Source organism: Melanerpes formicivorus, unplaced genomic scaffold (assembly GCF_026170545.1).
Source record: "Melanerpes formicivorus ecotype bairdi unplaced genomic scaffold, bMelFor1.0.p_v2 SCAF_38, whole genome shotgun sequence".
Classification (NCBI taxonomy): Eukaryota; Metazoa; Chordata; class Aves; order Piciformes; family Picidae; genus Melanerpes; species Melanerpes formicivorus.
In genome coordinates, this window is record NW_027142390.1 from 2,404,828 (window position 1) to 2,417,782 (window position 12,955).

The 12,955-nt window shown below is 42.0% G+C and overlaps 1 protein-coding gene and 1 long non-coding RNA gene across 13 annotated transcripts in view; one reads left to right on the plus strand and one right to left on the minus strand.

Moving 5' to 3' along the window:
* Positions 1–12,955, plus strand: part of LOC137450866 (uncharacterized) — a 48,667-nt gene that overhangs the window by 22,168 nt on the left and 13,544 nt on the right. Inside the window, exon 3 of the long non-coding RNA XR_010989667.1 lies at positions 8,806–8,925. This is a non-coding gene — a long non-coding RNA (uncharacterized lncRNA). The remainder of the gene's footprint in view (positions 1–8,805; positions 8,926–12,955) is intronic.
* The window catches only part of DOCK3 (dedicator of cytokinesis 3), a 207,297-nt gene that overhangs the window by 14,585 nt on the left and 179,757 nt on the right, over positions 1–12,955 (minus strand). For all 12 annotated transcript variants that reach the window (XM_068157820.1, XM_068157819.1, XM_068157818.1 and 9 more), the window contains 9 exons: positions 10,551–10,692; positions 8,529–8,695; positions 7,869–7,955; positions 7,227–7,406; positions 6,203–6,286; positions 4,832–4,948; positions 3,585–3,706; positions 1,674–1,809; positions 1,051–1,132 (listed from right to left, as the gene is read on the minus strand). In XM_068157820.1, coding sequence (XP_068013921.1) covers positions 1,051–1,132; positions 1,674–1,809; positions 3,585–3,706; positions 4,832–4,948; positions 6,203–6,286; positions 7,227–7,406; positions 7,869–7,955; positions 8,529–8,695; positions 10,551–10,692 — 1,117 coding nt within the window. The remainder of the gene's footprint in view (positions 1–1,050; positions 1,133–1,673; positions 1,810–3,584; positions 3,707–4,831; positions 4,949–6,202; positions 6,287–7,226; positions 7,407–7,868; positions 7,956–8,528; positions 8,696–10,550; positions 10,693–12,955) is intronic.

Here is a 12,955-nt window from a genome sequence, read left to right on the forward strand (position 1 = left end):
TTGTCATTGTCTTCCTCCTAGCCCTTGGTAATTAGTGAACCTATCTGCCTTAATCTGAACATGTTCACTTCTCACCTTCCTCCTCCATCTGATCCTTCAACTAAATCACTTTGATGCATCTGTGTTGTAATGGCCAGTCAGATTTTACTGCAAGACTGAGCAAAAAAGCCCCAAGACTGCCAAGGAGAAAGGGCCCTTCTCTATTCTCTGTCCATAAGAGACATACAGTTCCCCTGTAAGGAAAAAAGGGGTAAGATTTAAATAGCAGCCTCTATCCTGGATATCTTCCTCAGATGCCTGTGAAAAGAGGTGTAGAAAATTATGAATCTGCAACTGAGACTAAAATGAGAGGACAAAAATCCTGGAATAGAAGTTACCAAAGTCAGTAGATTGCATGGAGCCATATGCTTCAGCTCTGAGGCTTGGAAAGAAAAGGATTAGCATTATCAAGTCCAGCTGCTGCAACAGCAAAGGCAGTATGAGTACCACTAGAGCCTATTTTGACATTTTTTCTTTCCTCAAGAATTTCCCAAGCAGGGAAGCCCTTTATAAACTCCCCTACTCCAAATTAGTTTCTTTCAAGCATTCCTGGCACACATAGGCTTTTGGATGCACACATCTCTGCTAGGCTGCCTCAGGTTGGGTTTTGTACCATAATTCCATTAAAGGTGTAAAATGAATTTTTTTGGCCTTTGTTTTCATGGTCTCTCTCTTAAGTACTATACTGAAGACTACTCTTGTTTCCCTCTAGATTGCCTGCCACGATTTTGTGGTGGAACAACGGTAATCCCTATGAAGTTCAACTGCCTGAAACCAGCCAGTATTTCTAATACTCTCCAAACACAGATGAAAAGAAATGATTAAATCCATTTCTGGAGAATGAAAAACATTTTTAAGAAACCATTTTTGAAGAGGCATTTACAGCTCCAGAAGAGAAACAGTGCATATTTCAGTGCAGTTGGTCTTTCTCCAGTATGTCAATGAGGTTGCCAAGTTTAGGGGGTACCTGCAGGTCCAGTTAACCTTTCATTTGGGCCCATCCATTCTTACCTCGAGCACTGGGAGGGGCAGAGTTAATCATCTGGGATGGTGCCGAGTGAGTAGAGCTCAGGCTTGAGGTGGAAGGGCTAGCCTGGGATGAGGATAAAACAGATATTGGTGACTGAGCCTTGGTACCTGGAGTCAGGGTAGACAAACTGCAACAACAGAGAAATCTCCAAGACAGAACTGAGTGGATCAGTGCATTAGGTATTTACCTGTCTCAGGTTACCCAGTGTGGCCTCAGGCTAGGAAATAGCTTCAGTGCAGGCCACTCTTAATTGGCAGTCAGGACTGCAGGACTCCTTTTACCCTCCCGCAAACCAAGAGCAATACCAACTGCATGTGTTGAACAGGTCAGGTAAATAACATGCTGACTAAACCCTCGCTTTCTGAAAGCAACAGTGTGATCGTGGGCAGAGTGTACACATACAGAAGATTTCTTCCCAAAGCAAACCTAGATGAACTACTCTGTCTCCTTTCCTGAACACTGTTTGGTTCTAGCTGGTCAGCTCTCTGAACAAACACAGAGCTGAAGGCAAGTGCCTAGGTGACATGCACTCCGAAGCACAGCCCTGCAGAGCACCTTCAGTGCTGCTTCCAGTGGCCACTGCAGGCTGTGTGTGGAGTTGTACCTGCATGTGGTACATGTCCTCAGCGGTCTCCCCCACAGAGCTGTCTGTCAGGATAACCAGGTTTCCTGTTTCACTGGAGGTGTGGGACGACAGAGAGGACGACGAGTGTCGGACTGAACCAAGCATGTTCAGTGGGCTGAAACAAAAACAAAGGCAGAGAACAAGGGCATAATTATTTTATGAACCTGTGTTGTAATTTGTGAAGCCTGACTTTTTTCTGAGCTAGTAAGTGCCTTCAGTTATCTACTGATTTAGATCACCTTTAAATGTCAAACACTCATGACAAATCAGCCTGCTGAAACAAACCCGTAAATGTAAATACGGAAGGAGCGACCATAAGGTTACATGTAAGACATCATAGTGAGTAGGATGTAGAATTTCAGAATCCAAAGCCAAGGCTAACATCACCCCACAATGCTGGACACACATTAGTTTTGCTTATAACAATGTTCTGGAAACACTCATTTTTAATGCTGAAGTACAAGGAGTGGGAGCAGCTTAAAAAAACATTCCAAAGTGTAGAGAAGGCTGTTTTCAGATAGCTTTGGAAGGCTGTGGGGAAGATTTGCCTTTGTTCGAGTTAGAGAAGGCTATGTTTAGTCTTTGACTCAGAAAAGAATGTAAACATCCTGTAACTGAAGGAGAAAAACTAGGCAGAATTTACTTGGATGGGTTAAAATACTGTTTTGTGATTTTAGCCTATTGTATGCCTTCATTACGCGCATGCTGTATAACGGAACAAACGTCTTTGCCTACTTGCATCTTGTCCTGGAAGCTCTGCTCGGGGTGATTTGAACATCTATATGACAGCACCAAAGGAAGCCAAGCAGGAGACACAGAGGTCAAAATACAGTTTTCCTTACTGCATCTGTTGGGCCTCAGTGTTGCCGTTGAAGGGAACTTTGTAGCTGGCAGCAAATGAATGCAGCCCAGCTGGTGTGCAGGCTACACCCTCATCTCCCTCATGAAATGAAATTTCTCTGTGTCACTCTGAATCACAATCACAAATGTGTGTTTTGTACCCTACAGAATCTCCCTAGATTCCTTAGAAGGCTTTACAAAGTGAGGAATTCTGAGGAAAACCCAGACACCAATTGTTAACTGCCAAGCCACTAAAGTAATATAAGATCTACCCAATTTTAACAGTAAAAAAAAGAAGTCACCAAGCTATGTAGACCCACCAAGAGAAACAAACAGAAGAGTTGTGTAACTCTAGTGGTACTCCTATCACTGTTTCTCCTGCTGGCATGGGTTTGTGCATTTTCAAGTAGGCAGTTTTGGCTGGGAACAAAGGCATTGTTTTGAACTGAAAATCCCTGTTTGTATCCTCAGCTCAGTCTTTACAGCTGGGGATTCAGTTTGAATAAGCATCCACATTTTCAGATGTTTCTGTGAAGGCTGAGCCATTTTTCTGGTGTTCTGATCACTCACACACACCCCCTCCCTTCTGGCAGCCTTTCCTACATTCAGGTTCTGATTTGATCAGAATTACAACAACGATCTGAACATTTCCTGCTCCTTAAAAATAGGTACATCTGGAGCGGGGTTCTAAGAGAACCAGTAACATTTTACTTTTATGGCAGTTGTTTGCATAACAGAAGAAGTTGGACCCTCCCAGTCAGACTGCATCTGGAGATCTGAGTGGCAGACTGCTTGCTGTAGAGGCAGCAATGCACAAATGATGGAGTAACAGCTGGAGGCGTTCAGCATTTGCTGCAAATTGGGATTCTCAACAGTTTTTACTCCAATCTTCGAATTTTAATAATTAGCATTGAATAAGGATGAAAGGCACTTCTGCCAAACACATCCTGCTGCTCTTGCAGTACTATTAACCACTTTTTAGATTCTTGAATTTTAATGCAACAGTGTGCAGAGATCCTGCTTGTTTTGGTAGAAAAATCCCCAGCGTACCTGTGTCGATGCATCAGCTTCATGCTCTCTGGGCTCATAGGTCCATGTGAAACCAGCACATTGCTGCGTGGTGTACTAGTGCCAGAACAGGCTGGACTCAGCTTATCCAAGCCAGGTAACTCCTGCAAAGGAAATGTACTTTAGCTAAGATTTTCTTCTCAGGAAAATCCTGATCTGTTTCCATGTTCTGTGTTATCCTCAGTTACCCTGCATCTTCACAGGGCAAATGGTTCAGTGCTTTACAACCCCTTTCTCTGTTTATTTCCAGGGACTTTTCCTAGCCACTCTTTCAGGAATTTGGGAAGAAAAACAGAGGCCTAGTGTGGCCCAAATTACAGCTACCTACATTTTTTCTAGGAAACAAATAAACAAAAAAACCCCAAATGAAACAAAACAAAACAAAGAAATGTGGACTTAAAACTATAGCTCTTGTGCAAACTCTCCAGGGAGGTAGTGAACTAAAACTGGCAACTGCAGCCTATCTACTTTGAAGTAGAACGGGCACATGTTAAAATGCTGGCGCTGGTAGCTGGTTTGGCTGTGGTAACGTTCAAGGTAGTGCCGAGGTATCCATAAAGATTTCACTGTACCAGGCAGAGAGGAATGCACTGCAGACTTCTGAGACCACCTGGCAAAGCAGTCTCAGGGAGAGTTGTCTTTGAGTAGTAAGATACAGCAGAGCACACATAGAAGGAAAAGTTTCATTCCTGGAGGATGCTTTTTGAACTTCTGGTATATAACAGATGATGTGAACCATCCTCTGGAGGCAATTGTGTTGACTAGATGAGAACTACAGACCCATAGTAGTGCAAGTCTTGATCACCAGCGTTGGATGCCTCGTGTAACCAACAGGAATTTCTGTCTGTATTAAAACACTTCTGGAGAGCCTAATCCATGTCATGCTACTCCAAATGATGGCAGTTCTTTCTCAGCACCTAACACTCCCTGTTAATCTTCCTGTTTTACATTCTTTCCTGCTATATAAGGCAGTAAACAAAAATTAAGCTTTACAATTTTGTGACACAACAAAGAACATAAAAGCACAAAGCCAGTTTAGATTAAAAGCTAAGTTACCGTGCTTCCTAGCACCTCTGTCTTGCACAGAAATCAAGGATTTTTTGATAACCTGACAATCCAGTAGGCTCAATCAATGCTGTATCAATACTGTCCTACCATGAACCTTACTGCAACTGACAGGAGTTTAATCATAACTCTGAGAATTCCAAGCGGGACGAGTGTCAGCTTACGTGGTACAGACTGGATCGCATCATCTGGAACTGGTCTATCAGTTTCTTATGCAAGGGACGCATTTCTGGGTGTACAAATTTCTCATGGACTGCCAGACCCACTCCTAAGACATGTACCTGTTAAAAAGAACACCTAAGATCACAAACCCCAATAATTTGTCTCTAAGAGAGTGAACAGAACCCTCTCCTGTGCTTCTGCCAATGTGCAAGAAAGTCTTGTAAAATATGCCACTGCTCATTCACCGACTGCTGATAATTAAGCAAGCCTTGGAGAGCTGGCAAGTTTCTATTACTTCAACAAGTACTTTTAAGTGTGAGACAAGTACATTCGTGTCATGTTGGATTACTTCTGTTAAGAGATAACTGTAAAAAATTACAAGATTGATTCTCTCTGCAGAGTGAAATGCATTAAGTCCTCACACAGATAATATATTGTGACAAATTCCTTCCGCCCAGTGTCGGGGAAGGGGTCAAAGTTGCCAACAGAGATGTCTAAAAGGAGCTTGTGCTAATTGTGCTGAGCAGTGGCAGTGTGGCATGCACACTCCTGCTGCTGCTCATTATTTAGTTTTAAAGGTCACTTCTTCAAAAGTCAAACATACAACATTAGTGACTGAATGACATGATATAAGCTTTCCAATGAAAGAAAACAGTAATGACAGCAAGGTTACGATGTATAAATTCCCCTCCATGATCCAAAGTCTGTGCAAACAATAACTAATTAATCTTCAAACACACTCTTGAGGACTGGAGGGAGATAAGCATTATCTTTGTTTTACAGATGGGAAATCTGTAATGCAGTGAAGTGCTTTGTTGAAGAAACAGTCCTGGTAGCTCTGTTCAGAGCTGGACACACTGTTTAATGGGGTGTACCTTGCCAAAGTTGCAGTTAAGAGGGATGTGGTTTTCTGGTTTCGCTCCCACCAAAGCATCCAGTTAGCTTTATCTACCAAGATATTTCATGGGGACACTAAGCAAAAATGCAACTGCAGGTAATATGAACAGGCATTAAGTTTTCCCATGTAGCTCTGCCCGTTTCATCTCAAGCCTCACTTGCCCTGTCTTTGATTATCTTTGAAATTTACTGGGAAGACACAATTCAGAATACCCAAAATAAATGCAGGCTTGCAACCTGGCACAACAGCTATTGGGTAATAAATGGTAACCACAAAATGAATGTCCTTTTAGCTGAGCTTCACCTAAGGTCAATGACTTGTTCACAAACTCCTTGGCCACCTCTGTGTTTTGTTTTAATGCATTTTAGTTCTCCTGCACCAAAATTCTGAGTGAATCAGCTGGACACGGTATGTTTTAGACTGCTTATGAACCCAGACACTGCAGCAATGTTCTTTTGCATCTGGAAAACAGTACCTGTTCCTGCATGAGTTCCTTGAGCTGTGTAATCTTCTCTGCATCTCCAGGGTGCTTTGTGATATAGTCTTTATCAAAAAAGGCCTGTAGGAAGAGAAAAGAAAAAAAGACTTCTGCTTACTGGAGGATGTTCATCATAACCTTGTGTCAAATGATTGGAGAAAGTCCAAAAAATCTTAGGAAAGCTAAATACATTGAGTTAACAGCAGCAGCTCATTTTTTTGCCTTTTTCCCCCCCCTTTTTTTTTCTGCTTTAGCGCTCTTGGATCCAGGTAAAGCCACAGAAAGGTTTTAGCAGCCTGGATGACTCTGCTCTATCATGATTCTGATCATGTTTCTCCATGTGATGGGGATAATCAATACCACTATAGGTCTTGTATTGTCCACTGCTCTGTATTGCATGTGGTCTCCTTCACATAACCACCTAGAGTTAAAGCCATTGAGTGTGTAAAGTGGTAACTAATGTAAAGCATGAAGAACATCCTCTTCATGGCTCTGTAGGGAAGACACACCCAACAGCCCTGGATTGCTACTGACATCTCTCAGTATTTCACCCTAGTCTTTTACCTTTTGCAAAGTGAAGTTCAAGAAACAGCTGCATGCTGTTACAGTGAGTCTGACATTTGGCTAGCAAAGATAATGGTTGAGTGGGGTGAATAGTGGCTGTTCCTGATTACAGGCCAAGTCAGTCTCAATTGCCATGAGTCTCACTGCCTCTACTGCAGAATGGATTTATCATGTAAGAAGGATAAAAAACTTGCTTCACTCTTCCACCTGCCAAATGAGGATTTCCCAGTAAGCCAAGTCAACCACACCTACTTCAGTGTGATATGCCAACCTCCACCTTTGGATCCTCCTGTTTATATGTGGCTATGTGAGCACTGATGCAGAATAACCAGGCAGGGGTTTCAACCTCGTATTCATACCATGAGCATGAAAGTATCTTATGAAGCCATGTTCTCTTTGAAACAGAACTAGAAATAAGATGGAAGAAAAGTGATAGTGAATTCAGAGCCTGGCTTACCTCCTGGTATCGTGCAATTCCCCCATTAACAGCTGCATCAATCACTCCATTCAGACACATGCTGAGAAGATTGATGTTGCCATGCATTTGTTTATGCTGGTACTGGCTTATCAGCGTTCTCAGCTCCTGGTTTTTGTTCTCAACCACTTGAATGGCATTTTCCAAAGGACTTACTTCAACCTCAAAGGCAATAAAACATGCTTTAATTCCATGGAAACTTCACTGAGATTTATTATCTTCTGTGTAATGAAATGATACTCTAGGATTGTTCAGTGATCTCTCTTAGTTTTTACTGCTTTGTAGAAAATTAGCTACATTAACAAACTTTACTGTTGAGAATGCTGTATTTCAGGTCACTCAGTTGTGATAACCCCTTTCTGTAGGCTGAAGACATGGCAACAATGCAATTATTCCGTCTTTTTGGTGCTGTCTCCTTTATATTCCCATGTTCCCTCACACAATTCCCCTGGTTACATTCAGCAATTATTTAGACTAGGTGGTGGAAAACGGACATACTCAATCACTAGTAAATGTCATTGTTTTAAACAGCAGTATTTCAGCCAAAGGTATTTTAAGTTGCCTATTCCATGCCCTCACTAACTCATCATTTCAAACCCCAATTACAGCAACTAGGAATGTTACCAGTTCTCTTCTCTCCACTTCAAACCAACGAGAGATCCCAGGCAAACTGTGAGTCAAGGTCAGAGTGGTACGTTCAATCCACAAGCTCTGTGAAGAGTAATTGAGGATGTGAAGTACACAGTGAATCACATTCACATTGTCTGTACTCCTACTATAGTTGCTAGGGTGGTAAAGTTCAGAAAAGAATATATTAACCTCCTGAGCATTAAGTTACTTTGTAGAATGTCACTCTGAAAGTCACTTCAACAACAAACCCACAATTCAGTATGCTCTAAAGCAACACATTCAGCATTTGTATTAATTGTTAAAGGTTGACAACAAATTCTGTCATGGGAACCAAGTAGACATTATGGACATGTATGGCAGCAAGAACAAAATTCCAGTCAAACACACACCAAAAAAAAGAAAAATAAACCCACCCTTGGTTCAAAAAGCATTTCCCTTGGCAGTGAAATAACTCACCTTCTAACTGGAGAGTGCTTTACTCAGGTCAGATGTGTAACCATTGGACCCAAAGGCTACTTGTTATTTCAGTTACTATAGTATCTCTGGCCATCAAATCAGGGTCACTTAAAAAGCTGTATCAGCATAAAGTAACAAGACAGTCTTTGCCTTGAAGAGATGAACATTTAAACACTGCTTATTCACTACTACTTCTACCTTGAATTCATTCTCCTTGTCCTTTGGGCCTTTGTGGAAGGGTCTGTCATAGCGGAACTTGCGGATGTTGTTGACTCGGTAAAAGCTCTTTATGCGGTCAGGGACACGATCCATCTGCAGCACGTCGATGTTGTCTGGGATGGGAGTCACTGCATAGATCTGTAAATCTGAATTGTGTGGTCAAAGAAAGCTACAGGACAACAAACAGGGAAGCTAGCTCTGCCATGTACAGAAACAGGGTGGTGAATTCAGAGGTATGCTCCTCTTTGTTTTCCAGCACTCTTCTTTTGCAAGTGGAATAAGAGGCTGCTAGACTACAGCTACCAGGAGAGTCTATAGAGTTGGAGCACTTCACGGGCAGAGTAACCAAAGAAAAGGATACCTGAGGATGCAGAGGGTATGTAGTAAGATATCCACAACACCTACAGCAGGCAAACTAACCATTTCCTATTAGTTTTAATTAGAGCTAGGTGCCTCATTTGTGCAGGAGCTTCAGTGGAGCTTGAAAGATTCAGGAAGCCAAATATCTCAAATTTCCCTTCAGTAAATGTCACCATAGATACTGGGAGCTTTGACTACAAATTGAAGTTGTCCTCATTTTACCTATTTACAGTCCTGTTTAACAAGTCTAACCTCAGCATTAGACAGGATCTCTGCACACACAACCAAACCAACTGTGGTGGGCTACGCCCATCCTGAAAACGGGGAGGGCTTGTGAGAGTTTTTTGCCCTCCCTGGAGGGTGTTTTTCCACCCTGGGAAACTGACTTGGTCTGTTCTGCTCCCCCTGCCTTGTCCAGCAGGGGTATAAAGGGAGGACATTGCAGCCATTGCTCTCTTCCTTATACTTCCTGGGGATGAAAGAGAGTTGCTGCTGGCTTGCTGCTCCCCTGCCACGTGGTCCTCCCTGCTGCTTCCACACTTTGCAAAGGACTGGTTCTGTAACTTGTATTTTTTTTTTCCTTTTCCCATCCATCCTTCTTCCTTACCCTTGTGAACCCTGCCTGTCATTGTTACATGAGTATATATACACACACACACTGTTTAAAGAAAATGCTTTGCCTCTCTACTTCCAAGCTGAACTCAAATGATTTCTTGGTGGATTTGCTCCTCTCCCTTTTTTTTCCTCTCTCTATTGGGGAAGGGGGGGAGGTGGGAAACAGGGGAGGGATTCTCAGCCTTGCCCCCATCTGAGCTTTTAAGTCCCAGTTAAGGCTCAAACCACCACACCAACCAAACCACACAAAGCCAACCTGTCTGACAGTGTCAGTGTTACACAGCAAAGAGAGCCAAGAGCACATATTGCAGAAGACAAGGGGGAAACTGCAACTCCCGAGGAGACTACACTTGGAGGCAGCATCCTTATGGTCCTGCACAATTGTTGATGATGTTGTCACACAAGCCAGACAGTGGTGGTGTGCTGACCAACAGCTCCTGAAGTCTCTGCAGACCCACTGAATGTTACATAATTGAGTCTTTCAATGTATACACCACCACATGAATCACAGTACAGATCAACAACAGCAAGAATGAGATTCAAAGCCTTAGGTATAAAAAGGTTCAGCAGTTTAAAAGAAACGGAGAATGAAAAACAAAACAACATTGCTGTGAAAAATAAACAGTGGAGAAGGACCCTTTGGAATGAATAGCTGTTCCCAACAAAATACTCTCCAAGAGAAGGTATTGGGAGTACTTTCAATGACTCAGACTATGCATTATGGCAGTGCTATTGGTCGAGGTTAAAACACGGATGTGACTAAGCACAGCTATTTCCCTTACACATCAAATATGAGTTGCATTACTCCCTGAGTAACAACTCATCATTCTCCCCAACAATACACAGCACAATGAACCAGTTAATGCCTGCTGGAGAAAGGTGTACAGATTTGTCCATACCCAGCTCCATGTAAGACACTTACGAAGTAAAATATCCAAGTGATGACATTTTCATTTTCACTATGCTCCTATTTGATGCTCTCCCACAGCTGTTCTCACCAGAGTTTGCCCTTTCACTGAAGGATACATTGGGCATCACACTGCAATATAGAATCATCTGGGTGGTTTGGATGCTGCATTGCAATGGCTTGTGGGAACTCGCTTAGCATCCTCTGCTGGAAGGCTTCCAGCCTCTCATAGTCGTGGCCCCGACATACATACTCTTTGTTCTGCAAGAAGGACAAAAATAAATTAGTCTCCTTCAAAGTAAGTTAAGTTCTATTGGCTTTTAACTGACTTTTAATTCTACTGCTTCAAAACCAAAGAGAAATGACAATGTCCATATGCTAATGTGAGAGTAAAATGTGCATTTAACACAGCTGATGGATTTTATTAAATACATTGTAAAGAACAAGGAAGGAATAAAGAAGTGATGAATAAGTAGCCTGTTCCACAGAAAGGTGCCTCTGATCCATACACACATAGCACTCAACCCTACTGTCTTGTCTTACTTGCTTTTTAGACAGCTGAAAAGGGACTGCTTTTTAATTGGACTACACTGAAACAGATGAACCAAAACCTAAGACTATGTCACCAGCTTGGCTGTTCTGCATTGGGAAAGCTGCTGGCAAATACAATTGACACTAGATGGGTAAAAGTCCTGAGTTTCACAGAACAGAGGCAGTTCTATGTTTATCAATTTATCAGTTATGTTTAGAGAGAATCTCTAATGAACTGTTCACAAAAAATATTGTTTAATCATTGCTGTACTGTCATAGCTATACAATCCACCTCTGATTGTGACCAACAGTACATCCTCAGGAACTCTCCTGTCTGCAGCAGAGCAGTATGGAAAAGCTTTACCAAGAATTCTCAGTGTCTGCTTAGCAAATTCCCCTTCAGCCTTAAAAGCACTTTGCTCTTGATGAACAAAATCTCTTTTGTGCCAGTAATGGAAAGCTTGTATTTAGATATGCCTCTGGAGGCAGTCAACTGCTTGTGCAGAGTTCTTGGGATGCTTTTCGAGCCATCTCAGATGTTGAGCAGTAAGATACAGGATTTCTGAAGTCCTATGCCATAAAGATTGTAGTCTTTGGTCTTACCCCTGTTACCAAAAACCCCAGCTGTGACTGGTGTGTCTGTCTTCTGATGCAGGAGCAATCAAAGTAGGCACAGTCTCTAATTCAGGTACTTTTAACTCTCATACACCTAACAATAACTGGAAGCACAGGGAGGATTTTCACTTTCATAAAAGTGAAAGACTCCCAGCAAACAAGATCAGTTCCCCCTTCTACAGCCTGCATTCAGAAGTTGTGGTATATGCACCAATATTTTGTTAATTGCTCCAGAAAAGGATTCTGGCCCACAAATTCTTTGATCTTGTCATGCAACCAAAGAGAAAGAAGCAAAACCCTATCATCAAACAGGGTCAAGGAGTGCAGTTATCTTTGGCTTTGCATTTCAGCTTTATGGAGCAGATCTCTTGTTCCAGCTGTGACATGTGTCACTTTGTATGCATCAGTCACAGCAACCAGTGAACTGGGAGGAAAACTGCATGATGAGCCTTGACAGTTCAGTCTGTAATGCCCAAACTTTGCAATTATTACATTTGGAGTGAGGCCATGTTTGAAGGTGAATCTCTTCATGATACTTACTGCATTCTCTATTTTAGCTTTGGATTGCAGCAATCCAGAAGAGTGTAAGCCTATAAATAAAGTTATTGTGATTCTAAAAATAATGCCCTGAAAACACCTCATAGCCAAATTTGATAGACTTTTCAGGCAGATGCCAACACAAGATCTCAAAATGTGGCTTGCCAGGCCTCATTTGAACTTCTGGTAGGTGGAAGACATGGACAGTTCTAATTTACTTAAGTAGGAAGGCCAGAAATAGATGCAGAATTCATAGAAACATGAACAATACCTTTTCTAGACAAAGGGCCCTCAAAACCAAAGATGCAGAAAGAAGTGGTTATCTTCTGTCTTAAGCTATACAGCAAAATGAGAAAAGGGTGTGGAGGTATTTGATTACTTTAAATCACTCCCATATCCATTTGAAAATGTTTAAATCCATGTAAATCTTTTCTCTCTAGAATAGCTGCTTCCAATCTCTTTACAGTATGATCCATGCTGATGTGATTGCTAATGGGCTTAGTCTGTGCTTTGCACTGTGTATGCTGTATGGATCATTAGAGAGAGAAAGGAGGAGGATGACTTTTAATGAGATTGCTACATTAGTAATCTGCTATCAGAAGTACTGCTACCAAATATAATGGCAGAATTAACAAGGATTATAATTATGTATGCTCATGTTCGCTCTTAACTCCAGCCAAGCATCCCTGGTGTTACACCATGCTGCAAAGAGGAAGTGCTGTGCACTGATGACTTGTGCAGGATCCCAGATAAACCACAGGATCCATCATGTGCTAATCTAGATTCACTGATGTTACTCCAAATGCAGGAACATTTATGTGCCATCACGACTCTGTTGTCA